Raw genomic sequence first — 26,472 nt, 5'->3', positions numbered from 1 at the left:
CTTTGAACTGTAGAGGTATTTGGCTATGCACAGTTAGACAACCGCTGAATGTCTTGATACTTATAACTGCAGGCATGTCCCTCCAACTAAGAAAGTAATGTATTTTATACATGTAAACCTTGTTTTAATTCTTAAAAGGAAGGAAAATCTGATCCCAGGTCTGCTTGTTGTCTTACTGCACTGTTCGGTTTTGTTGTGTTGGTTCTGCATGTGTCCTCATCTACATTTTGCCTTTTGTAAGCCAGTTGTGCAGTCTCCAATAACAAGGATGCATCAAAGCACTTTATGTTACCTGGTACAGTCTCAAGTGTCCAACTAGTTTCCCCCATGATGGCTTTTTAAATAATTATTCAGTCCGTAAATAGACTATACTGTTAGTACATCATGCTATAATTTGAGCAGCAAGGTTTTAAAAATATCTATTATATTGTGTGCACATCTCTCAAAACTGTAATTTTCTCCATGTGCCTTATTTTGCGCATCAAAAAAAAAATGTGTTCAGAATTTGTGTATTTTTTACCTTGTGCAATGGAGTACAGGAGCCTGCAGCTGCGTCCTTTCACTCTCTCAGTGTAGAGTGTGAGCTGCTTCCCTCAGATGTCCCCAGACAGCTTTCAGTTTAGCGGGTACACTCAAACCATAGCTATTACATTTTATGGCACCAAAAGCATGATTCTGTGTTAATGTAGCGGAAGAATGGTGTTTTGATAGCTGTCTTCTTGTAAAGTCAACAGTAACAGCATTCCTGAGTTATCAACAAGTGATATCAAAACAGAGAGGAAGCATGCAAACTTTTATTGACTTCTATTTCATTGTTTACTTGAAAACGACAGCTTCGCATGTCATCAGATAATGGCCACAGTTTAAACAGGAACACACAATTGACTTCAGCTGTTCAAATTAAGCAAACATTCTCTCCAAGAAACTTATTGTTGTTCAATACTTTTCAAGTGAAATTTATTTGAATGGATGTGATTTAAAGTTCCTTTTTGGGAGATTATTGATGCAGAAAGAGTCGTTACCCAGAGTTTAGCTTAACTTGCATGTCAGAATTTGATCCCTGTGGTGAGATTTTAAGACTTTGCTGCTCCTTGCTGGAGAAAAAGCTTGTGTTACGTTCACTACTTCGCTCGACTCTGATTGGACATTGTATCTACTTCAGGTTCTGGAGGCAACAAGGATGACCAGGAGGAAGAGCAACATGGCGCTGAAGTGGGAAGCCGGTATCTATGCCAACGAGGAAGGAGAGGAGGAGGAGGAGGAGGAGGAGGAAGAAGAAGAAGAGGAGGAGGAAGAGTGAACAACTCTTTCCAAGGACTGTGAAGAAGGAGACAGAGTGGGATGATGAGGATGACGGGGGCAAAAGATTGGAGAATTAACCAGTATTTATTATGCTTAACTGTATCCTGATGATCACATGATGCCAGATGAGACGCATCAGTTTGGGGACCTGAGAACTGAAGGTGTAACAGTGAGGTTGATATTTGATAGTTGACGTGTTAGAAGGGTTTTTACGGAGGTTTGATGATGAGGTTTCGTCTCCACAAGCTGGTAGACGCTGAGTGACTTCAATTTTTATTTTTATTTTTTTATCTATTTGCAGTTTAATGATTGAACTAGGAGCTAAGATGTAAAGATTGTTTCCAGAGAGTTGCTGAATGGACTTGCGGTTGTTTTAGAAAACCCTGAAGTCTCAACAGGAAGAGAACCAGGTGTGTGCGTGCGTATGCTTTTGTGGAAAGAAAGACGAAGCCAAGAGAAAGCATAAACACACTTTTGACATTTCCGACATTTTTTAACCTTTTACAACGCTGCAGAAGGACCACGGTGTCTTTGAGGAACTCAACCAAAGGGCACCACTGACTCTCAAACCCACATTGTTTTAGGATGTGCACACATTTTGTCAAATGTTGGTGGGAACTTCTACACTTGTTTAATCTTTATTAAATTTAAAGTGCCGGATCGACAGCATCCCTGGATTGTTAAATGCTGGTAAGTAAATCTGCAAAAAAAAAAAAAAAAGCAAAAACTATCTCTGCCTTAGACTGTCAGTAGTTGCTGCGTATGATGTCTTTGATTTTCTTCTACCTGTATCACTTCACCTTCAATAGGACCTAAAGAGAAGATGGAACCACATCAGACTGAAATTTTTTAAGATTTAAGGTAGACTTAAGTGTTTGTTTTATGTTCTGAAGATCACTTATTTCAATTTAGTTGGCTTCGTTGACCTGTGCTTTCAGACGTAAGCGGTTGTTTCATGTATTACAGCGAAGTGTTTCTGATGTCTGAACATGTGGCTGAGGATACAATTTGACTTGGAATACTGAAAAGGTTTTGTATAAAAAAAAAAAAGGTCGTTATACCAAAACGAATTTTTATTTTGAGGAAAAAAAAAAAAAGCTCTTACATCTATTTAAGAAGTGTTGATTGTGTGCATGGATTTGCACTCTTTTCCCCCAAACTGAAGCAAGCACAGAGCAGCAGCAGGAGCTGATGTTAAGCGACGACATTTCTCCTCAGCCTGCACCCTGCTCGTCTTGATTTTCCACATACGGTCTTTATAATTTGTAAGTAGAATGAGCTGTGGCTAAAAACACACAGCTGCTTTTAGCCAGCTGACTGCAAATGTGCAGCAACTAGTGGGTGGGAGGAGCTCTGTTACTCTACGGTCCGTAAAGCTGGAGAAAACTCCAGGCACTTATCGCTTAACTTCACTGCAAAAACACAACATCGTAGGAAATATTTTTTGTTTGGTTTCTAGCGCAGAAATCTTAGCACACTTGAAATGTGACTAAACTAACATACAAGTAACTTTTAAAGCAAGATATAATAGCTTGTTTTAAATCAGCAGTTTCTTGATACAGATGAAAAAGTACAAGCACCAGCGTGAGATTTTTACACTTAATACATGAGAAAATGTATTGTTTTAAGTGTAAAAATCAGTGGAACTAGTACCTTTTAAATCAATATTAAGGATTTATTTATGTAATTGAATATCCTAGATCATGCTGCTGAAAAGTAGTTTTCTTACTTCAAGTGTAGCAAGCTAAGCTAGGTTCTTGTGCAAAGACCAAAAATACTTAAGATTTTGTGTTTTTGTAGTGATTGACTTTAAATAGTAGGAACAGTGTAGTTTTTCAGTAGTATTGTGAGAACATGCTTAATTATTAGGCCAAGATGATCTTTAATTTTTACATTTTTTTTTAAAAAATGTCAAATTTCTATTTCACAGGTAACCTGTGAGGTTCTTTTCTCTGCCACGTTGCAGGCATGAGGATAAAATGACCTCTTTAAACCAAAGGTCACACTTTGTCCCTCACAAGTGTCTGTCAACATGGGACTAAACCTCTGTGTCCCCAAACACGTCACCTTCCCCAAGGAGAGCTTTAGAGAACATGACCTGAAGGATACACACACACACACACACACTACCATCTGATTGTATTAACTCTTGTAGTTGGTGAGGTAAAGAAGCTGCTGTTACTATGGAAACAAAGTGCCAGTAGCAACCTGAACGGTTCATTTCATCTTCAGTTAATGTTATTAATGTTTCACTTATATATATTTTTTTTTTTTTGAAGGAATTGTGTCCCGTTTCCCACAAACTGAGATGTTAGATAAATTGTAGTGTGGTGTTGAAAAGAATCTGGAGGACAAGTAGGAGGGGGGAAAAACAAACCCCAACAGGTAAAACCTGTTCTCCAGTCCTCGTGATGTCAGCTGCTGCAACTACTTACAAGCAAATCCTTTGCTTTACTTCCTTTATAGAAATATGTAGTATGTAATTACAAAATAAACATTTCAGCACAGCGTATTAAGCTTTAATAATTCAGATGTAGGTAAACGAGGACAAATATTTGCAGACATGCAAGAACTTTTTCCGATCATCTTCAATCAACTCCCAAATTTCAGTGATTATTCTCACAATCAGTCCCATGCACACACAGAGGAGTTGTTGCACTGTGTGATTTATATATTATTATTATGATGACGACGCTTTTTATGTTTGAACTCCAGGTGCAGAGATGGTTTTAGTTGTCATTTTAAATGCTGGTAGCTCAGTTTTCTCCTTTTAGAAGCTCAAGAGGCGTCAGTGTGTGACCCACGTCCCTCGCTGTCTCTCTCTGTGTGTGTGTGTGTGTGTGCGTGTGTGATTAAACCAGTAATATTTTGCTAACTATACGACATAACCTCTGTTCCCATGATAACCACTTGTATGCTCATAATCTGCTTGGTTATTTTATAGCACATGTAAGGCTCACAGTATACTCCTACTACACATATTATGGATATTTTCTCATTAAACGTAAAACCTGGACATGCGTGGTGTCGGAGTGGTTCATTTACGTGTTTTAACCAAATGAAAGTTTATTAAACTGCCTCTCATTTAAAAACTGAAACAGAAACCGAGAGTAAACAGTGCCGCTGTTGAACACAACAGTTCAGTCTGTCGACAAAAAGCCTTTCATCAGTGGTTTACACCCAGCTTTGAATGTAACCTGTGGTTAGAGCAGCGATGACACTTTCAGAATCTCTTATATCCTAACAGACAGAACTTCAACAAGATCAAAATACTGTGTTAATGTCAGTTAATAAAACCAGTGGCACATGTCTAAAAGTCCTGCCACTGACTTTCATAGTTTAAAAACTTTCACTATTTCATAATAGAAGTAGTTAGATAAGTTGTTTCTTGTAGATGTATTCTCATAAAGGCTCTAAATTCAATTAAAACCGGTTTTAAAACGTATTGTTAGTTGGTTTTGGACAGCAGATAACTGGCAGAAACCTTAATGAAGAATCAATAAAGCCAGTTTTTCAACCGCTTTTTTTCCCAAGGCTCCCTATAGATAACGTTTGTCAAAAGGTGAAAATATCAACCAACAGTGACACTTTATGAATAAAAGGTTCAGAAAATGCTGGGAACATTTCTAAAAGGTTTTTGTTTGTTTTTTGGCACTGATCACCAACACTTTAACTGATGACTAATCAGTTAGGTTCCTACATTTTAGGGAACATCAGATGAAACACTCACACATCGCACCGAACAGATGAGGAAATGAACACCGGCAGAGTCCCTCCCAGTCGGAGGCAGTTCACTTCTGCGACTCATTCTTGTGATTTTCACAGAAGAGCAGCAGCAGCAGCAGCGACCAGTCCCTGCTGGTCCCTCTGAAGAGCCCAACACCCAAAGTCATGGCGACGCCGAGTTTGTGCCAAGCAGCCTTCGCGGTGTTCCGCCAGATTGAGCCGATCATCGTGCTGGAGCAGCTGGGCAGCACTCTCTTCGACACCGCTCTGCAGATGGTGGTGAGGGACAGGACCTCCAACATCACCGACCCCGGTCACTCCAGCGAGGAGAGCCAGCAGACAGCCATCACCAACTTCTACATGACCTATAACCTCATCATCAAGTTGACGCCCATCATACCCGCGCTGGTCCTGGCCAGCCTCAGCGACCGCGGCTGGAGGAAGGCGCCCATCGTGGTGCCCCTGAGCGGGTACCTGCTGTCCAGGCTCGGCCTGCTCCTGGTGGTCATTTTCGGTCTTCCGCTCAAGCTGATGTTTGCAGCCGCGGTGGTTTTCGGGCTGTCCGGGGGCTTCAGCGCCTACTGGCCCGGCATCATGACTCTGGCGTCGCTCGGCTCCGCTGCGGCTGATCGCTCCAAGGTCGGTGGTTTAAGCACGTAAAGTGAGTTTTGATTTGAAAGGTCACCGTCATAAAAACTAAAACTTTTAATAGTTTAATTACTATTATTGGGTAAAATGTTAAAAACGTGAAGAAATAACTGAAGGCGCATCTCAATAAATTTACAAGTATATTTTCGGACGTAAGTCGGTTCAAAATTAGCATATCTCATTCATATGAATCATTTATTGTCATATGAGACTAATGTTAATACTATGATACACACGCATTTAAAAGACTGCACACTTGTAGTTACAGTCATTATCGGCCTCCACAAAGTCGGTAAGCCAGAAATGGACATTGATGAAGAAGCAGTCTGTCCACACAGAACTAAGGGCAAAATTATCATTGGAAAGTTTAGTGGAAGGACAAAATGTGTTCATGCGACAGGAATAGCCACAACCATGAGAGAATTGTGAAGTAAAACCCATTGCACAAAATAAAATACCTGAACTTTCTGAGCACCGCGTAGAGTAAATTGCTGCGTCAGAGTCGGGTGGCAGGAACGTAATGAGCTTGTAGCTGAATCAATAGCCAGATTCAACTCTCCTGTTTCTCATCTTCTTATTGAAATCTCTCTTAGATTCTCTGTAGGGTTTAGAGCTGGTGGGTTTGCATTACCACGATCATTAAACTGTGTAGTGGTCCACTGGGCAGCATGGTCAGTTGCCGAGTCCTGCTGGAAAGTGTAATCAATTTCTCCATAAAACTTGTGTTCAGAGGGAAGTGCACTAAAAAAACATAAAAAATTTTTTTTTTAAAACCCTGTAACAAAAGCAGCAGGATCTTAATTTTCATATGAATTCCAAAATCGGTTTTAACCTGAAAAGAGGACACAAAACTGCACTTTTTGACCAGGTAATCTGCTGCAGATGTTATCACTGGCTCAGGTGACTAAACTCATGGGTCGTTGTTCCCCATGTCCTGTGTGCTGGGGAAACAAAGACCACCGCTGTAGTTAACATATTGCAGTATTCCAGCACTGCTGCATACGGTAGCATAGCACAAACAGAGAAGACCTTCAGCTAATCTCACCACATTATCATGGTAAGAAGATTCGTAAAGTTTTTCGACCTGGTGGCATATAATCTTTGAACATATTTTCCTCTCCGTGTTATCTGCCTTTTTCCAGTTTTTCCTTACGCTGAACTTTCTGTTTGGATACATCATTCAGTGAACAACCGGCTTTTTTAACATTGAAAAATAGATCGTTTTTTTTTTTTCATTATAATCATCAAAAATGAAATGAATAAGTAAATAAAAATGTGACACATTTCATCTTAAATCTGTATAGGATGAGTTGACATGTTTTTTTGTATTTAAATGAGTGAAGTAAGTTAACTTTTCAGTGGCATCCTGTCATTGAGATGCACTTTTATTCTTTGGCTGTTATAAACCAGGCATGACTAAAGCATTTTTTTCTCCTTAATAATCTGTGATTCTATTTATCTTTATTTTTATTTCACCTATCAGCCTTTATCTCCATCATAGCCACTTTACAGCTTCCCCTCCCCTCTTAATGCAAAGACAGACATGGTCACATGATCGCATGTCAAAGGAGTGGTTTAGATTAGCTTTCACTGTTCTCAAATATTTGCTTTTGTTGCAACATTTGGGACTTTTCTTTTTGGATTTCTCATTTTCCTGTATGTGTCAGATTGAACCATGTGACTGTTTTCTAGTAGTGGCTGTTTGCTACATTGTAGTGCAGCTTCAGGTTTTGGAGTGTGGCAAGTGGCTCCCCGGCATGGAAGCTGCGTTTTTCAGTTATCGTTTGTTTGCTCTTTCAGAGGAATCACTTCCTGTTCTTTTGCCGCGCAGGTGATGATGAGAGTGGAGCTGGTGTACGGGTTGACCGGAGTGGTGGGCAGCTTGGTGTCGGGTCATCTGTTCCTGCTTTACAGCTCCAGTCTGGGAAACGGAACCGTCCTGCTCTCTGTGAGCTCGCTCCTCAACCTGCTCTGCCTCATATTCGCTGTAGTCCTGCTGAAGGTCAGTGCGCTCCCTTCGTCACACCTCACAGTGACGGTTCAGTGTATTATAAGCCTGGCGGGCCTCCAGGCTTCACTTGTGCCACCACCAGGCTAAGCATTGCTTATTTATGTATGTCTTTTTAAAATGTTTGCATTTTTTAAGACTTTATAGATGGTGTTCAGGTATTAATCTTCCAATATTTCAATAGCACATAATAATCAAGTGATATTTTTACATTTCCTGTCAACTTTTTAAAAAATGTTTTTAACTCAAAAACACGACGGGCCGCTGGATGAATGACTGCCCTAGCACCCAACCACCAGATTTATTAAGTTTTCTGGGGGAAACGTTGTTGTTACATGGTCGTCAGCTTCATGGTTGGCTTTAGGTAAAAAAATTAAATACAAATACAATGCAAAAGTTTATATCCTATAAGATTTTTCACATTTTCTCATGTTTCCACCACAAACTTTAATGTTTTTCATAGCGTGACAGATCAAAACAAAGTAGCAGAATGAAACGTACGATGATGCTAATTGTACGTTTTCTGCTACATTTTGCTCACAGGCTCGGTTTTGTTCTGTTCTCCCACACGTTTGCCGCCTGCCCTACATGTCATGTGGCAAACTGCAAAAACTTCCTGTAGCTTCTCTGACCACAGTACCCGAACACCAGATTTGTAGAATGCAAGACATTCACCTGTCCTGGCAACAGGTTCTCTCAAACTGCTTAGGCTTTAACAGAACAGAAAACTGCATCATTTTCCTTGCAAATATGAGCCGCTTTGTGAGGTCATCACGTAAAATCAATGACGTAACCAGGTTGTTGTGTGTTGCAGATTTTCTGCCCTGGTTCCTCTTGCAAAATGAGATATAGATCTCAGTGGGGTTTAATCTGGTTAAATAATGGAAAATAATATACTAATATATATAAAACATTTCCGTTTTGTGGCTGTAAAACGGCAGAATGTGAAAAAGCTCGAATGCAGCTACAGGTTGTAGTTCTCCAGGTTTCTGATTTTCTGCGGCGCTCCCACTGAAAGCACATTTTGCATAATCTCCGTCACAATAACAGGTGAAACGAGTGACCAGCGAGGACTCAGAGGAAAGCTACCACCTCCTCTCCCACGCCGCCCGCTACACTCGTCTCGTCGGGTGTTGTGCTGGGATAAACGTGGTGAACGTGGCTCTCCTGTTTGCGGCGGCCTTTCTCTACGACTTTGCTGTGGGCGGAGCCGTAGAGGTCCTGGGCTCCTTCGTGCTGAAATCGCCGCTCAGCTGGACTGCCGCACAAGTAACGTCACGTTTGCAATTGTTAGCTAAATACTTTATTTTGATACTGTGCTTTCAAAGCACAGTGTCTTTCAACTGTGCTCTGCATTAGTTTCTTTGTTCTCTCTCGAGGTGGGATACGGAAATGCGGCGGGCTGCGGGATTTTCGTCACCAGCTTCCTTGGCGTCATCGCGTTCCGAAAATGCGTCGGTGACGAAACGATGATCCTGATCGGCATGCTGTCGTTCGCTGTGGGGATCTACGTCATGTCCTTCGTCACTACGACCTCCCTTTTCTACGTCGGTGAGACGGAGCGCGTTGGTTGATTCAGAGCCGCATCATGACGGACCGTTTCCACAAACTGTTGTCTAATATAACATCTAATGGCACTGGAGACACCAGTCGGTGTTGATGTTGTTCCGTTTCTGGGCTGTTAAAGTCGAGCGGTGCAATTTCATCCATCCAGTCTGCCGTATATAAAATCTAAGTTATTGAAAACACAGGAACAAGAAGGAGGAAGTGAGAACGATCCGAAGCCATAAAGTCTTCCTATTCTTAGGTTTTCAGACAGTGCTGAAAGCTTACAGCTGTACTATAGCATACATTCTGTACCCACAAGGAAACAGCAGCGTGGTTTGTAGTAGCATCTTCCAAATCTCCAGAGTAAAAAGAAAAGGGACAGGGATATAATTAAGTGAAATACAGAATTGCAACAAAACACGACTTTATGCTTTATTATGGTAGCTTATTGGTTTTGAAGTTCTACTTTTCTGACTTCCTGTTATTAGCTAGCTGTGCTGCATTGATAACACTAGCATGTGTGCAAACGAGAAAAACAACTGGAATTATTTGGCATTTGCTTTTTTTATATACAAGTATAATAGGCTATGCTTGTATAACACTTTTTGGTGGTATTTCCTGGAAGAAGAAAAATAATAATTCAACTTTTTCTCCACAGCCCGTTTATTAAACCTCTTTGCGCTCATCCCGATGCCGACAATCAGGGCCCTGGTTTCTCAGCAGGTTCCTGCGTCGCGATGTGGTGAGTTCCCGATCCGGGTCTATGTGTGACGGTAGCAAGACTGAAAACACGATTCACAGCAATATTTGTCTATAGAAAAAGACATATGTTTTTATCCTTTATGAAAGTCTCTGTTTGTCCTTTTTAGCACAGTTCGCTCAAAGCACACACAAAAAAAACAATGAACTGTTTCTAGATGTTTCACTTAACTGGATACAAACCAGATTGGACCTTTTTTAAAAAAATGCCCTCAGATGTCTATCGCCCCAGGGTTTTTTTTACGTTAAATAGTCTGCAGAAATGAAGTTGCAGTCATTTACTAGAAACCAGACGTGTCCTGTGCAGCTGGTTCCTCCAGTCTCTCTGACTTTGCTCACCCATTCTAGTAGATCACAGTTGAAATCTTTCAAACCAAATAAAAATTGTAAATGGTCCTTTAACACAGCTTTTATTTTATGGGGTTTTTTTGGGGGTATTTTATCCTTAACACCTTTTTTAGATGTTTTTTTTTTTTTCTTTTCTTGTCTTTGTCAGGCATCGCTCTGACCTGTCTGGAGATGACTCTAAAGGTGGCCGGCATTGTTTACATTCCTGCTTTCACAAAGATCTATCAGAACAGTCTGACCTGGTTCCCGGGGCTCGTCTTTCTGATTTCCAGCGTCATCACAGTCATTTCCATGATACCCATCAGGTGCGCCGCACAGAAAGCTACTGAGAGAACCATTCCTGGTGCACTCCGTCTCATTTTCATTCTCTCTGTGTGTGTGTGTGTGTGTGTGTGTGTGTGTGTGTGTGTCTTTCCTCCAGTATCATCGGTTGCAGGTCGGCTCAGAGGCAAGAGTACGTGAGGATTCAGGGAGACTGAAGAAGCACCACCGACATGAGCAGTGAGCTCTTTTCATTACAAGCAAACTGGGAAATGAGACTTAAGTGTTTAGAACATAAACACGCCACTTCCTCAAAGCTGCCAACGTAGCAATTTTGAAAATATTTGCCTACCATAATTTTCCATTGTGGTGTGATGGATGGTACTTTATCTGACAAATATACAAAACCCACTGGACAAAAACAAACACACACAAAAAAAATGTTTTAGAAATCATGTCAAAGGTTACAGGACAGCCTCATCGTCCAGATTGATTTATCAGAGGTTTATGTTTATGGCTTCTGTTAGAAAAGGAGAAGTCATTTTGAAAATGACGCACGCTGTGTGCTTTCAACACTTTGGAGATTTATGGGGTGAATCTGAACTGAGAACGTTGCGTAAGTCGGGGTAATGTTTGGCTCTCTCGGGTCCGTATGTTACATGTTGCACACTGGAGATTTATTCACTTTAAGCATATTTTGTTTCCAGCTTGGTACCAGTTCAGAAATGCTATTGAGAGACTGGTTGATCCAGTCACCTAAAATTTAAAAAAGGTCCACTTTTTCCTTGTTTTTTTATTATTTTAAACTCAAAACGTCCTTGGCTTCCCTGTTGGGTTCAGGTCAAAGCTCGGCTGGGTCACTGCTTACAGTCACTGGTGACTGAATGTTTCTACGTTTTCATCATATAAAGCACTTTGAAATGCATTGTTGCTGAAATGTGCCACAACATAAACTATGTTTGATTAGTATTATTTCATCAGAAGAAATGTTCTGGGAAAACGAATGCATTATTTTAAGCCCTCCTAACTGGGGAAATTAATTTGTGACTATTGTTTTTATTTACGGTATTTGAGTACTTTTTTTTTTTTTTACTTCATTTTGACTTCATATTTGTTCAGTAAATAATGACATGATGGAATCAGTGGCGTCTGGTTTTGTACACTTAAGATATAAATTATTGTGGGACTCGCGATTGTATATTTGGTCACATTAACATGTTTTACCGTTTCAGCTGTTTACCAAAAATTCTTCTGTCTAGGAGACTAATTCCTATTAAGCATTGTAAATATTCTTTTATATGTCATTTTTTACATGATTCTTATTTTTCACTGTCACTTTTTATACTTGATCACTGAAGTCTGCATTTGCACTCAAACCATGAAAAAGCCATTATTTAGTCTCTGTCAAAGTAAAACTACACAATTTAAAATATTTTTTTTATAATTACATTAGACTTATTGCTGTCATCTCTGTCTTGAAATGTTCTTATTGTAGTGTTGATGCACTACGAGGTGTTTTTACTGTTCATGCATCCATTTAAATGAAAATAAAGTTTTGAAGACTTACAACTAAACCATATTAGTCCCGTTATGTTTTGCTGCATCTTCTGACATAATTAGCTTTTTTTTCTCATTGCGCTCAAGTCAAAAACAAACGAGTCGTCATTTATCCTCTTTATTATTGGTCCAATATATCAAAAAAATGTGTTAAAGATAAATTGCATCAAAACATCAGTATATAAGCTTATTTATAATTACAACAAATTGTTATCAACATTCGAATGTACAATCAGGGACGTAAACAGAGCACACTGGGGTGGAACAGAGAAAAACAAAAATAGATCTAATTAAATGTGTGAAGTTACACAGGAAGGAGAAGTGGACATTTGGCTTAAGAGCTATAAAGAAAAAAAAAAAACGTTCCCGACTTAAACACCCGTTCAGTCGGTCCGCCAGCGAGTCAAATAGCGGCCAGTGAGATGCAACTGGACAATAAAATAAAAAACAAAATACGTCTCCCTTAATTCAAGAGTACCACTTTTACTAACCAAGGAAAATGTTTTTGTTTTTTTTCTCCCCAGAATGAGGTCCGTGGATGCACTCGTACCCATTTATAATTTTAAAAACAAAACGATACTTCTCACTGCGGGTGCGTTTAAAGCAAATTAAACAAAAAGTAGACGTGGAAATCTCAAGCTTAGTTGAGCTGAAATCATCCTGTAAGCTTGACATTGAAGCTCTTCCCTTTGTTTCATTTTTAATTACAAATACCAGGATCCATTTAAACTGGTCACCAGTCAGGACCTCTGAGTACTAATGTAGAGGTTTCCAATTAATTACTTTATAACAGCACCCTCTACAATTATCAGCACTCCTGGTAAAACAATGTAAAAGAAAAAAGAAATAAATTCAGCCCTTTGCATGATCTACTGAATGTCTAAGTCTGTTTAGTCAGCAAGAAAACCAAGGTTAGGAAACTTGTTTTTAAATAAAGTTGATTATTGGCACCGTAACAATTCCTACAAAGCAAATGTAGCAAATTATACTTTTGTTTAGATTCATCAGAATATGAAGAAACTTTAAATTAGCAACTGATGGCGTTCGTTTCAATGGAGGTAAAAATATGACTTTACAAAAGGAGGTCAATTTCTCCTAATCATTTCAAAATGGGAAAGACGGGAAAACTTGCCACTCAAGTCAATCAAGCACATACTGTACCCAACTTTATGTCACCTCCACACACACATAGAAAAAAAAAATTACAATCGTCAAATCTCGATGAGAAAACACTCCAGGTGAGTTTACTCTGACACAAACAGGATGTATAATGCACACTGGTAAGTATGGGGGAGGATGTTTGATGCTGTGGGCCTGTTTCACTCCCACAGCGTCACTAGAGGCTCGCTACGTTAGCCACAGCTGCTTTTACGTTTTCATTTATTGTGAGATTAGACTGCTGACAAGGATTGGCTTAGTTTAAGACTCAAACATCTTTACCAGGGACGCCAATAATTGGAAAAGTCACTGTTTTTAAGCAAGTATTCAATGTAATATAAAAAAAAAAAAAGTTTGTTTTAATTCAGCAGTATCATAGCTACAAAAGAAAAAACAGGTAGTTGGATCTCTTCTGCTCCCCTCTTTAGTGCGTCGACATATTTTGATATTATTTCAGTCAGATACAGTCATTCAGGCTTTTTAGTTGGAACCTCCATTACAGCTGCCTCCGGTCGTCATAGCTACCTGTAACCGTGATCTCAATCCGGACCTCAAATGGTCAAAAAATAAAAATAAAAAAGTGCATTTTATTCCCTTCATTTTTATCCTTTTTCACATCTGATAGAACATGTAAATAAGTAGCTGCTGTAAAAGGTTAAAGGTCAAGATAGACAAATAAGAATGAGGAACAAAAAAAAACAACAAGGAAGCTGAAAACATCTACAAGTCGCAGACACTAAATCAACCTTCATGTTTGGTTGTAGAGAGGGCAGGTCCGGTAATGTGGCATCAGCTTCAAAAAACAAACAAAAAAAACAGATATCTGAAAAAAAAACAACAAAAAAAACCCAACAACAACGTACCTTCATTTCAAAAATCTCTTCTTTTACCAGACAGATAATACTGTCTGTCTGAGGCTACATCTGTGCAAAAATGAACAAAAGCTAAACGTGGTGTTGGGGCTAATGTCACGTAGCTGAGCTTGCCCTGAAATCATTGGTCACATTTTGCTACTTAACGCCGAGTCACACCGACTCGAGCACACGCAGCTGAGGAGAGGGAATAAATGATGACGTTTTCAGCAGGTTTCATTTTCCTCCTGTGGTTAAGAGCCATCAAAGGAGCACCGTTTGATCCGAGGGCAGCAAAGTGATTCTTTTCCCCTTTAAAGTTGAGATCAAGTAAAGAATATAAAAAAAAAGAAAAAAGGATGTTTTCGGCAGGCTGCCTCCGTGTTTTCTAATATTTTCCAATCGAGTCACAGCTCTGCAGATGAGTGCACAGAGTCAATACTGTGAACAAGCTGAACCACTGTATACTGGAAAGGATTTGCTGTCAACCAGCTTCATGCAGTTTCTGTTTGATTAGCAACTGAATGTATTAAAGCACAATGGAATCACCTTGGATGCAGGTCCTGCAACAGGTTGTCCTTCTGAAGCAAAATCACATTTTTACTGGCTGGTTTTAAGTTCCGTCAGGGTTGAATGATTCACCATTTCCAGCTATAATGTATTTTTATTTTTTGCATTAAAGCACTCACTTTTTCCTCAAAGTTATTCCAAGGCCATATCCCACACTACTCAACATTCCCAACTTTATAGCATGTCGAGGAAGGCTGGACTATTGAAATATCGTGACTTTACATGATCGTTACAACCGAATCCAGCAGAAGTAGAGCAAAACTTTGCCACTAGGTGGTGCTGTTACGCACTTATCTATAGGGCCCAGGATGTAAAACTAGGATATTACCTGGTTTGGTTTTATTATGACATTAATTATCGTTGATTTGCTGGAAGAAAATGTGGGAAAATATTTATAAAATGTTGTTAAACAGCCACTAGAGGGCGTCAAGGTTGACATTCCTGTGATGATTTTTGGATATATGGATCCAAAAACGATACATAATTATGTTTCATCTGAAAAATAGAAGCAAAAAATAATAATAATAATAATCAACCCAAACTTTTTTGCAGTTATTCCCATTCATCAAGAGTAAAATAAAAAGCCACAATTCTATAAATTTGGTAAATAAACATTTATATACAGATATATATATATATATATATATATACACAATTTTAATCCACATAAAATTGTATCACGTCAAATAAACAAACCTATAAATTTAGCTAATAATTAAAAAAATAATTCCAAATTTATTAATGAAAAATTAGTCAATCACATTATTTATAACTATGTAAATTTTGTCATAGGTTCAGTGCTGCATTTGAGAAAGAAATTATAAAAATGATCAAATCTGATTGGTTATGCTGCACATCAATTCGGCTGTAGACCAATCCTCTTGTCTGTAGCAGCGCTAGCCCCGCCTAAACACTTCCATTACCAGTTCTAACAAAACAAGCAGACGAAAGTGTCAAGTAAATTTTTTTTTAAATCATCATGACTGGTATTAGCTCAAAAAAAAAAAAATCTATTTTCTCATTTCGTTATTCTTCATGATAAAGTTTTTAATAAATAATAATCACTAAATGTGTGATTATTCGAAACTTCTTTACAACTTTAACTGAATTATCGCATATATAAATATTTATTTACCAACCAATATTGATATATTGAACTGCGGCATTTCCGGTCCTCGATACCCATTTGGCTCAGTGTGAAAACGGAGAGGGCGGACGAAAAACGCATCTCTCCACAAATGTAGTTAAATAAACACAAGCAGCATTGGCAACAACAACAAAAAAAAAAACATACACACAAAAAAGACCATTAATCTGAAATATTAGGTAGAAAAAGTCCATAAAAATAGAAAAAAAAAAAAACGACGGATCTGTACAGAAGATTCTCTACTGTCCCAGCAGACCTCAAACACACCACTCATTACCTTTCTTCCCAGGCCGAATCGGCGTGGAAGGCGGCCGCTCTCCGCGTCACCGTCATTGTTTCTCTCAGGGCAGCAGGAGGCGGACCGCTGGCGGTTAGAACCTGCTGCCCCGTCGCTGGTTTTCCTTGGCTTGGCTGAGTGCGACGTTCAAGTACGCGTTCAGTTTTCAGTTCGTCTCGCTCGTTTTGTCCTCAGTCTGTTTTTCCTGGAGGAGCGTTATGAGGGACTCCCACGCTGCCTGGCTCTGCACAGAGGGAAGATTCATTTGGAATTACAATTCCTACCTCTCCAGATTATCTTCAGAAATAAACAAAAACATTAAAAAAAAGAAAAAAACAATAAAAGTAAAGCATATTTTAATTCGTAAATGTCTCCATGGATCAAACGGTGTTTACAGAGATGTAAAATTAGTTCACATGCTGCTGGTGCTGCTTTAATGCTCTGCTGCATTCAGGAGAGCGTTTCCACCGTCAGCTGGACTCTCACTGAGCAGGAGGGGTTAAACAGTGGCGTCTTTCTGAGCCGTGTTGCTCCGCCTTAACTGGACCTGCAGACGGAAACGGGCCCGGGAACGGTGCGCAACAGGTCGGCCATTTTTACAGTGGAGACAGCAAATAATGGCCATTATAAAATAGCTGTTAGTTCCATTGATTTTATTTAGGGGTGTTAGGATAAAGAGGGGTGCATACAAACGCATATCACATGTTCATGTTTTTCATTTGAAATAATTTGGAAAACCAATACACCCTTTACTATCCACTTAGGAACTCTCAGGGTATCTACAGGTTTCAGAAAGACTAAGACCTTATTAATGCCAACTGAATGAAATTTAAGACAGAAAGAAATAAATCTATTTAGGGTTGAGGGTTGGGGGGGATTCTTCTGCATAACTCGATTTACAGAAAGTGACGTCTCTCACTCTGCATTCATGTCCGATGGAACTCCAACAATGACATGCAAACTTGAGGAGAAAATGGAAAAATGTTCGACTTTTGTTGCCGTCGCGTCGTGTGTGCTGGGCTTGGCCCGAGCGTCAATGACTAAGATTATTTAAGGCCAGTTTACATTTTGTTTTATTTTTAGATACAGAAATCCAAGACTTTTTAAGAATGCGTGAACATCCTGATTGTGCAAAATCGCATAAAACCTCAAGGCAACACAAAAGTTTGGGGTCGTGGCATTAAACAAAAACTGTGACATCACACGGCGGAGATCCAGGCTGACCTCGGCCCGCGTACCTTCTCATAGTAGCTGATGTTTTTGTCGGCCATGCCCGTGAGGAGCTGTTTGAAGTCTTGCCTCTTGTTCCGCTGCCAGCGTTCCCAGTCTGCTTTCAGGTCAGCGTTGAAACACTCCACTTTGTCCTGGCACTTCTCCACTTCCACAGGAATCTGCAGCAGAGCAGACAACACTAGAGCTAGCGGGGACCGGGCTCAACGCTACGGGCTGCAGCGTGGAGGGTGGGGAAAGAATCGAGACACACTTTTACTGTCTAGACGTGCAACAGACACGGCGACGGTTCACTAGGAACCGGCTGAAAAGCAAACAACCCTAACAGACAATTGTGAAATTCAATCAAACGAGTGGAAGGTTGTTGCTTACGGGCGTCCGATCTTCTTGTTTGCGCAACACGGCCGCTTCCAGGCGGCCCTCGTACTCTGCTTGAACTTGGTCCCGCTTCCTCAAAACGTTCTGTTATCAGACAGAAAGCGTTCCACGTTAGCAGGAACACGGCGCAGCCTCAGAGAAACAAGCATGTGACGAGTGTGAGACGCAGACGGTTCTGCTGAGTCTTGAGCTGGACAGGACATGATGCATGCAAAAAAAACAACAAAAAAAAACACACTGGCGGAACCTTTTCTAGTTTGGGAGCAAAGGGGATGCAGCTCTGGGTTTAAAGGCAGTGGAAGGAACTTTTTTTCTTTCTTCATTATATTTCACAAAAATATAATGAAGTCAGTTATGTTTCTTCATGGTACTGATGAAACATTCATACTGCAACAGTCTTCAGTCAGAGGCCTCTTCAGATTTGTGGCAAGACTGACTGCTGCTGGAAAGCTTCGACTGTGGGCACGACAATGACTCTGAAGATGATACGAGTTCGGTTTTATTCCCCAAAAACCCATCGAAACGGTAGAGAAATGTATAAAATATTGGTCCAAATGTTCATATTGTTGCATTCCCAATAAGGGTTATGATAACATTGATCTTACCTTCATAGACTCAATGTAGAGAACGTATTCTCTGAGAACAGGAAGGAAGTCCTGGCTCATGTTGTCGCTCAGATCCTCCAGAGCGCCGCAGCTCGTCGTCACGCAGCCGGCCACGCCCTCCAGGGGGCGCTGCAGCTGCTCCTCTGAGCCGGCCCAGGCGGAGTAGACGGCGCCGTACTCGCGCAGCTCCGTCAGGTACTCTGGCAGCAAAAAAAAAAGAAAAAAAGAAAGGACAGCGGGGTTAAGCTTAGCGAGGCGTTCTCATCCAGAGAGCGAATGGATAAGAAACTGGGGCTAAACAGTCCGGCACACTCTCTGCAAACCGATTACTTATAAATCGACTTGCAGAGAGCATGTTATCTGGGAACATGGTTGTGTCTGACGCCGCACGTCAACAGCCCCAACAGATGGTGACGGGGAACATTTCGCACGGCAGGTTTTTACAGCGCCACACATCGTGCATGAGTCGGGTGAGCAGGGGGTCAGCAGCAGCTCTTCCTCTCTTTCCTCACTGCTGAGTGCAGGAACAGTTTCTCTTTCACGCACACAGCTTATTTTAGACAACCTGTTTGTCTGGATTTATGATGGAAAAGGTTCAAACTATCAGTCAGATTAACGTCATTCAGCTCTGGCTGTATGTTTATTGCTAGAACTGACGTAAAAATTGCAGTTAATGTTAAAACACTGCAAACACAAAATCTTCCTCCATATTGGTCTAGTTTCTAGTGGAAAAATCTTAGTATGCTTAAAATAAGACAAAACAAAAAAAGCAATTTTCCAAGAAGATACAGGAGCTTGTGTTAATTAACAATTCCTTAATATTTATGAAGAAGACCTGGATATGCGTAGAAAAAAAATCTCCCAAAGGACCTGGTACTTTTTCCATCAATATTAAGGGATTATTGACCAAAACAAATTCTGATTTCTTGCTGAAAAGTTACTTTTGTCTTATTTCAAGTGCACAAAGATATTTGCGCTAGAAACCAGACCAGACATACTTGGCGAAATGGTGTGTGTTTTGCAGTGAGCTGCTGTGTGTGTGTGTGTTGTCCAGCAGGCTCTCTGATTATACCTGACTGCTCTCGGAGGATCCTCTGAGCGATGCGATCGATGGTTCCCAGTTTCTGGCTGAACATGTCCAGATACTCTCCCATGGCGCAGAATTCCGCCGGCCGCGCCCGCAGCTTGTAGCCTCCGGCCACGTTCTTCACAGATTCGCCCACTTTGGTCAGCAGGGCCAGACCCTGACGCTTGTTCAGATCCTGCAAAGACGTGCGTCGTCAGGGTAACCAGTAAGGTTTAAAAAAAACAAAAAAAACAAAAGAGGCCCTATTTATTAACATGTGCAGCAGACGGCGTCTAATGGAAACCTGGTGACTTTACAGGTGCCACTTTTTATAACGACTGTGAACTTTGGGGACTTCTTCTTCTCTCTTAACAGTGTGGTAAAGAAAATCCGGTTTACCTGCAGACTTGTTTAATAGCAGTTCAAGTTCTTCTAAACTTTTAACTGACTGGCACTACTGTAAACATGAGCATGTTTTGGTGACTACTTGCATAGTCACATCCTGAGTAACTGGGTGTCATCATATTTACACCACAGATCAAGGGGTCGGCAAAAACTAAAAAAAGTTTTGTCTTATCGATTTAGAGCTGCAAATGTTAAATGGCATTTAAAAAAAGCAAAGAAAACACAACTTTTATACATTTCTAATTTGTTACTTTTAAAAGAATTATTATATTTTTACGTTTTACTGTACAGAAAAAAAAAGAATGGTGCATTTTATTCTATGGATGTATGATTTAAAAAAAAAAAAAAAGAAAGAAAGAAAGAAAGAAAGGACCCAAGAAAGGACCCAAAAACTGATCATTCCTGGTATTCTAAGCTTTCTGTTGTGGGAATTATTACAATTATTTCACAAATGATTGGCATTCGAGAAAAACAATCTGGAAAACCTGCATTTGTTTTATCCGTCTTTATCAACATTCCTTGGTTCTTTACTATGTTTAGCCAATTTAAAAGACATTGAGGGAGAGACAAAGAGCCGCAGGCTGCAGATCTCTGCCATATCACAATGGAAAACTGTGGATAACTGCTATTTACATCCTTATGTACATTATTCATTTATCTTTTTTTATTTTTTAAGTTGGTTAAAGTTACTTTATTTTTATTTTAGGACTTGGCTGGGCATTATTTCTAGTGATTTTGTATGTAAAAAAAAAAAAAAGATTTTTAAAGTAGGATATTGTGGATGGATTCATTTAAAGAGAGCGCTGTGAAAGATCCTCTACTGTGCTCCACACTCATATCTCTGCAGGTCTGTTTTCCTTTCCTGGCACACTTGAGATGATTTATTAGAGTCTGAATGCGGCGCTGCCTTACCTTGGCAGTCAGGAAGGCATTAAGATGTGGGTTAAAAGACAGAACTGGGTGGTCCGCCACTCGCTTCAGGAACTTGTCCAGAGCCTTCATCCTCGTATCCACAAACTCCTCGGAGAAGCGGTCCACCACGCCCTTCATCACAAACTTCTCTGGCAGCGGCTGGAGACAGAGGAGAGAGGGGGAGGGAATGTGAACGAGGAGCGCGTCTCGACGGGAATGCAGCGCAAAGAGGGGGGAAGCTTGTAGGACATACGGGGACGAGGTGGGTCGGCTGGCTGTCTTCTAGTTTTATCCTCAGCCAGTCGAAGTCCTGGTAGCGCCGCCGCACGCTGTACTCCGGAAGGTCAAACTCTATCCGTGTCGTCTGGGGGGGGAAAAAGAAATAAATAAACACATTTTACCCACACACAGGGTCCCCATTAACACTTTGTGCTCTTATTTGGCTGAGGCACTGCTGCGCAGACTCAGAAGCCAAGCGCCTTGTTGTTCGTAGCAACCGTCGCCATGTAGCCCTGAGATTTGGCGCATTACTGCCATAATAACAAGTAAGCGTAGACTTTTTATAGATGTTAAATATAGAAGCTGACAAACTTCACTTCATCACAACCGTCGGAATGACATTCTGAAGGAGCTGCGTGTCGTTTTTGGCTCCCCTCTGTGTGTTTTCAGTTTGGATTGTTGAAGGCCTTAAAATAACAGAACAAGTAAAGTCAAACAAACTTTTCTCCTTTGTTTTCTGACTCATTCCCTCCAATTTAAACAGCATTGAGGTCAGGACCTCGGAGAAGCCTTTCCATTCTCAATAACCTAAGCACTTGTTGCCATATGTTTGGAAGTCACTGTCACAGAGGTGTCAGTTTTGAAGCCAAAAGTTGTTGGTTTTTTTTCCCTCTCCCGGTTCCAAACACGGAAACCTGGCTGCAGCGACTTTCAGTTCATGGCAGAGCTGCGACTGAAAAGCGCTTTGTTGTTCCTGACGCATTTCTTTCCAAAGTGAGATTCAGGTTTTCCTCCAGGCTTCAGTGAAGATAATTTCAACTTCATGTCTGAAGCTTTAGGATTAAAGGACTCTGCTTTTAAGCTCATTATGTCATTTTCTAGACTGAATTTATTTTGAAAAATACAACCTTCAAATTGAGTAGATCTATTCATGACAAGGATAAAAAAAAAATACACATTAAAAATTTAGACTCATTAATTTTATTTTTTACATATTTATTAAATCCATCACCATGGTGCGACACTATGAGACAGATAATTTGTGAAAAAGATTCATCTCCTCCTGAGCTACTACTGCCATCTGAAGAAATGAGCCGCTCCTGACCAAAAACAGCCAATCAGAGTCAGGAGGCGTGTCTTGGCACTGTCGATCATGCTTGTGAACGCGCTGCTAAATTGTGACTACAGTGGCTGTGGTATCTAGAGAGCTGTGGAGAGGAGAGGCTCTCGGTGCAGGTGCAGAAAGCCCCGTCAGAGAAACAACATACCGTGACATAAAAACTATTTATTCATGCTAATTAGCTTTAGCATTCACGACTAGCTCTGGCGTGGTGAACTAGCTATAGCCTCGAAGAGAGGTTTCTTTTGAACGAGTACTGTATTTCTGCAGGGAGGAGTTGCAGGAGTTTGATGTTTTTCACAAATGATCCATCTTATGTTTTAAACAAATATGTAAAAAACAAACAAACATTTTTCAATAAAAGTTGCAAACTGCAGCTTTAACATGGTGGAGTTTTTTTTGTTGATTTTTTTAAGCTTGTTAAAGGGTTAGTAAGATATAGTTAGACCTGGTTTAAAACCAGGCAGAGCGCCGTCATGAGCTGAGAACCAACCTTAGTGGAGACTCTGTAGGTGATGTACGTCTCCATGGTGGAGACGTGCTTCTTGGGGTCATCGACGGTGACGAAGAGGTCGCGGGGTTCTCCGGAGCCAAACGGGTCGTGAGCGTCGGCCTCCGGGTCGCCGTCCAGCTGCAGCCTGCTGAGCAGCACCGACGCAGAGGCGGGGCTGGAAATCTCCAGCGGCGTGCCGTTGGCCAGGCCCGGCTCCTGCCGGGAAAACGAGGAACACGACAGCGACGTCACGGCGGCGCTCTTACAGGGAGGCTGGCGGACAAAGAGCTCCCTGATGGAACGACCGCAGCGCTGACAAAGCTGTTTTTCATCGTCAATGGCGCGTTGTCGGGACAGCGTGAACACGATGAGCGACCCAGATCAGCTTTCTGATTCATAACACAACAGGAAGAATTCAGGGCTTCTTTTCTTTTTTTTTTGCAGTCTCAGAGGAAGCTGCAAAACTTTCCCAATAGACCCAGTAACAACGCATACTGACTCATACGCAGGACTTTCACCTAGAAATGGAGTGAAGTGCACCACAGGAAGTGAGGAAAATCGGTGCTTCAGCTAAATCTCCTTTTTTTCTTTTAAAGAGGATACGAGTGCAACGTGTCAAGTTCAGGCAGAGAGGAGAGGAGAGGAGAGGAGAGGAGAGGAGAGGAGAGGAGAGGAGAGGAGAGGAGAGGAGAGGAGAGGAGAGGAGAGGAGAGGAGAGGAGAGGAGAGGAGAGGAGAGGAGAGGAGAGGAGAGGAGAGGAGAGGAGAGGAGAGGAGAGGAGAGGAGAGGAGAGGAGAGGAGAGGAGAGGAGAGGAGAGGAGAGGAGAGGAGAGGAGAGGAGAGGAGCCCTTCTGTCTTCCTTTCCTCAGTCCACTTCACATGCACACACAAACACATTACGTCCATTGCTGGCAGACAGAAAACACACCAACAGGCTGCTGACAGAGGAAATCTACCTCTGGACTGCTGACCTGCTCTGGTAATCACAGCTCAGGTAATTACACTGCATCAGGACATTACTGTGAATGAACAACCAGGCAAGCAAAGCTGCAAACAGCGTATGCTGGAAATAAAACTGTGAAACTGTGGGACTGCTTTTTTCTGTTTGTTTTGTTTTTTGCTATTAAGCAACTGACACTTCTCTGTTGGGTCCAGAAAGAGAAGTAGTTACTGAAAGTTCAAATCATTTCCTGTGTTATATTACAATAGCTTGTAATTTGACCACAAACTGGAAAAAAAAAAAAATGCTTTTTTTTATTCTTCCTGCCACCTCTAAAAACCACTTCCTCGTGCAATTACAGGTCTTTGGGGGTTTTGTCTCTACCAGCTTTTAGATTGGTTAAAAGCCATGAAAATCAATTTTCTCATCTTACTACAGATGATCAAATTGTTAAGAGATTCAGGTCTGGACTTGAATATAAATATACTTTGATCCAACACATTTCATTGGCTCAATATTTAAGATTAATCAACAGTCTCGCACTTTTTGGAGCACCTCAACAGTTTCTCCACCTCGTATTGCAGAAGAGCATCCCAAACTATGATGCTGCCGCCGCCATCTTTGTTTGGGGCAGCGGTCTGCGAGTTTTACAACCCAAACAGACGTTTTGATCCTCAGCTCAGCTACATAAAACCCGTTTAGAGCCACGAATGTTACATTACCTTTTGAAAAAAGAAAAAGTATAATATCGGAGACATATCTCATGTAGAACTACAACTTTAAGTGTCATTCTGGTCCTTAGCTGCTCATGGACAGGCGTGTAGTTGTGTCATGCTTAAGATGGTGGACTGATGGACTGGTCCATGTGATGTTTAAAGCTTTAAATATTGTTTTATAACCCAGCCCTGCTTTAACCGTCTCCTCTGTTGTATTTCTCCAGTTAAGTCGATTACAGCGACCTCACTGTCCTGCGTTTAACAGGAAGAGAGAGCAGCAGGACAAGAGCAGCAACAACACTCAGAGCAAGTAACCATGACGAGCAAATTTTGGGTGCTCTTACTGGCAATGATTAACCGCTGATTTGAGATGGGTGCTACAGTCACAGCTCTAAGATGAGTAAAAAAGAAATAAAAATCGAAGCTCTGTGACCTGCTTGCATGCTCCATCTATGTTGACACAGCACTCGGAGGCTGTCAAGGAGGCCATTTATCCTCTCCCCCACTTATGCATTGTGTGTGCCGAGTTTGTGTTTTCTAGGCTGAAAACAGATGAAGTTGAGTCAGTGTCAAGCAACAAATGTGTAAAAGTGGTGAAAATACAAGAGTACGCAAATCTTTCTGTTGGCGTTCTTGATCTGTGGATTTTCTAACAGATAGTAATCTGAAAATTAAGACAACAGCTGTCATGAAAACACAGTGAGCATGTAGAGTTCACCCTGTGTGCAGTTTATTGTCAATATAAACACGACTGAGCTGTAAAAGTCACACCCTTTGGAGCATAGTGGCAGCATCATGTTTTGGGGAAATCTGCAAAATGTTCAAAGCTTCAAAAGCAGGGACAAAGTTTCAGCAGGACAACAATCTTAAACATGCATATGTCACATTGACCTAGTCAAAGCCCAGACTTTAATCCAATTAAGAATTTGATAAGGCTTGATTTGACGTGTAGAGATTCTCTCTGTCCAATCTGTCTAAGCTTGAGCTATTTTAGAAGGAAAAGTGGGCACAGATTTCAGGCTTTATTGGAAAAAAAAGCTTGTGGTCTCAATTATGCACGACATTGTGTTGATCCGTCACAGAAAATCATTACAGATTTTAGTTTTAACTTGACAAAATGTGCACCGAGTGTTGCACTGTGAGCTTAAAAAAAAGCTATTTTGGTTTTGATTTACAAGGTTTGATTCAGTTCAAAAGCCAATCTTGAGTTTAATCTCTAAAAATCAAGCTCCAACCCAATTACGATGTTGGAAGCATACAAGTTAGAATTTCCATATGTTCGCTCCGCAGAGTTAAGTTTGGTGTAGACTTCTCTTTTCTTTCCGTGGTTTCCGATAAGCTCACAGCTAGCTCCTAGCCCACCCTCACCTTATCTTTCTCTGCGCTGATGGTGACATCTGGCCCCGGGGACAGGGGCTCCTCGGCGGCGGACAGCGGGTGGAGGATCTCCGTGATGAGCTTCTGCCCCGAGCTGGCCAGGCCTCTCGGAGCGCCGACACTCATCCCTGCTGAGGGCGGGAAGACGTGGCCGGTTGTCGGGCTTAGCGGCAGGCGAGCGGCTGGGTGCGTTTGGGCAGACAGAGGAGATGGTTTTTCTACCTCCTGCTCCTCTTCAGATGAGATGTTAACAACAGCCGCTAGTTGATTACAACAGTCAGCTGACCCACACTGCCCAGCTCCGGATGTTCATCTAAAAGACCCCGGTTGTAAACACGTCAATGGCTGACAATCCAAAGATCGTCTATTAAGAAGAGGAGAAGAGGAGATCGTTGAAATAGATGCATCTACTACTGCTCTGCTATTTTACTGGCAAATTAGCCATAAACCGCCTTGAGCTAATGCTAATGGCTAGCCAGAATTAGCGAGATTTGAAGCAATTGTAACTTTATAGTTGGAGTTTTTAGCTAAATTATGGTTAAAAATATTGACGTCAGAAAGCCACGCCGTGTTGAGCCCATGTTTCCTCCACAATTTCATATGCTCCTGGCGTTTTACATTCATTTCAAGACATACAATGTCACACATTTCACTTGGAATAAATTTTAATTTTAGGTTTATTATTTTCACAAATTGATAGCCCTTGGAAGTCAAGGACAGAGTTTCATATAATGTCAGTTTAAAATCAATGAATCTAGTTTATTTGTGTAGCACATTTTGGCAACAGGCAGTTCAAAGTGTTTTACATAATAAAAAGAGAATAATTTTGATTTCATTAAAACAGCATAGTT

At 41.0% G+C, this 26,472-nt stretch overlaps 3 protein-coding genes across 6 annotated transcripts in view; 2 read left to right on the top strand and 1 right to left on the bottom strand.

Annotated features, from left to right (window-relative positions):
- palm2akap2 (PALM2 and AKAP2 fusion) overlaps positions 1-4,318 on the top strand; it is an 80,938-nt gene extending 76,620 nt beyond the window's left edge. For 2 of the 3 annotated variants that reach the window (XM_081613191.1, XM_081613192.1), the window contains one exon: positions 1,163-4,318. In XM_081613191.1, coding sequence (XP_081469317.1) covers positions 1,163-1,300 — 138 coding nt within the window. In that variant the 3' untranslated portion in view covers positions 1,301-4,318. The remainder of the gene's footprint in view (positions 1-1,162) is intronic. The other variant, XR_014090046.1, reaches the window with a different exon arrangement.
- Positions 4,319-4,653: 335 nt separating this feature from the next.
- On the top strand, positions 4,654-12,174 carry slc46a2 (solute carrier family 46 member 2). Its single transcript, XM_008423868.3, has 7 exons — positions 4,654-5,667; positions 7,508-7,678; positions 8,735-8,953; positions 9,064-9,235; positions 9,891-9,974; positions 10,488-10,644; positions 10,761-12,174. The coding sequence occupies exons 1-7, from the start codon at positions 5,194-5,196 to the stop codon at positions 10,816-10,818; spliced, it is 1,335 nt and encodes a 444-aa protein (XP_008422090.2). The 5' UTR covers positions 4,654-5,193; the 3' UTR covers positions 10,819-12,174.
- Positions 12,175-12,259: 85 nt separating this feature from the next.
- Positions 12,260-26,325, bottom strand: snx30 (sorting nexin family member 30). Of its 2 annotated transcripts, none has more exons than XR_014090047.1 (9): positions 25,613-26,325; positions 22,589-22,804; positions 21,010-21,120; positions 20,757-20,915; positions 19,446-19,635; positions 18,374-18,573; positions 17,763-17,852; positions 17,399-17,606; positions 12,260-16,404 (listed from the first exon to the last, which is right to left on the bottom strand). XR_014090047.1 is itself a non-coding variant. In XM_008423869.3 (9 exons), exons 1-9 carry the CDS (start codon positions 25,745-25,747, stop codon positions 16,327-16,329), a joined length of 1,332 nt encoding a protein of 443 aa, XP_008422091.1. In that variant the 5' UTR covers positions 25,748-26,317; the 3' UTR covers positions 12,260-16,326. The 2 variants fall into 2 exon arrangements, 1 of the variants encoding a protein (XP_008422091.1); XM_008423869.3 differs by having other exon boundaries at positions 17,399-17,551; positions 25,613-26,317.
- Between the last annotated feature and the right edge of the window lie 147 nt (positions 26,326-26,472).

The sequence above is a fragment of the Poecilia reticulata genome, chromosome 12 (genome assembly GCF_904066995.2).
Source record: "Poecilia reticulata chromosome 12, P_reticulata-male-v2, whole genome shotgun sequence".
Classification (NCBI taxonomy): domain Eukaryota; kingdom Metazoa; phylum Chordata; class Actinopteri; order Cyprinodontiformes; family Poeciliidae; genus Poecilia; species Poecilia reticulata.
Note: the sequence above shows the minus strand (reverse complement) of the source record. Positions and strands in the feature narration are given on the sequence as shown.

What these genes read in the sequence shown, in the direction of transcription:
- slc46a2 (XM_008423868.3), top strand. Translation starts at nt 5,194, where the DNA reads ATGGCGACGCCGAGTTTGTGCCAAGCAGCCTTCGCGGTGTTCCGCCAG. An exon ending in TCGCTGTAGTCCTGCTGAAG is followed by an intron (nt 7,679 to 8,734) that starts GTCAGTGCGCTC and finishes TCACAATAACAG; the next exon opens with GTGAAACGAGTGACCAGCGA. An exon ending in ATTTCCATGATACCCATCAG is followed by an intron (nt 10,645 to 10,760) that starts GTGCGCCGCACA and finishes TCTTTCCTCCAG; the next exon opens with TATCATCGGTTGCAGGTCGG.
- snx30 (XM_008423869.3), bottom strand. Translation starts at nt 25,747, where the DNA reads ATGAGTGTCGGCGCTCCGAGAGGCCTGGCCAGCTCGGGGCAGAAGCTC. An exon ending in ATGCCTTCCTGACTGCCAAG is followed by an intron (nt 19,636 to 20,756) that starts GTAAGGCAGCGC and finishes ACGTCTTTGCAG; the next exon opens with GATCTGAACAAGCGTCAGGG. An exon ending in ACATCAGCTACTATGAGAAG is followed by an intron (nt 16,405 to 17,398) that starts GTACGCGGGCCG and finishes CCCTCTGTGCAG; the next exon opens with AGCCAGGCAGCGTGGGAGTC.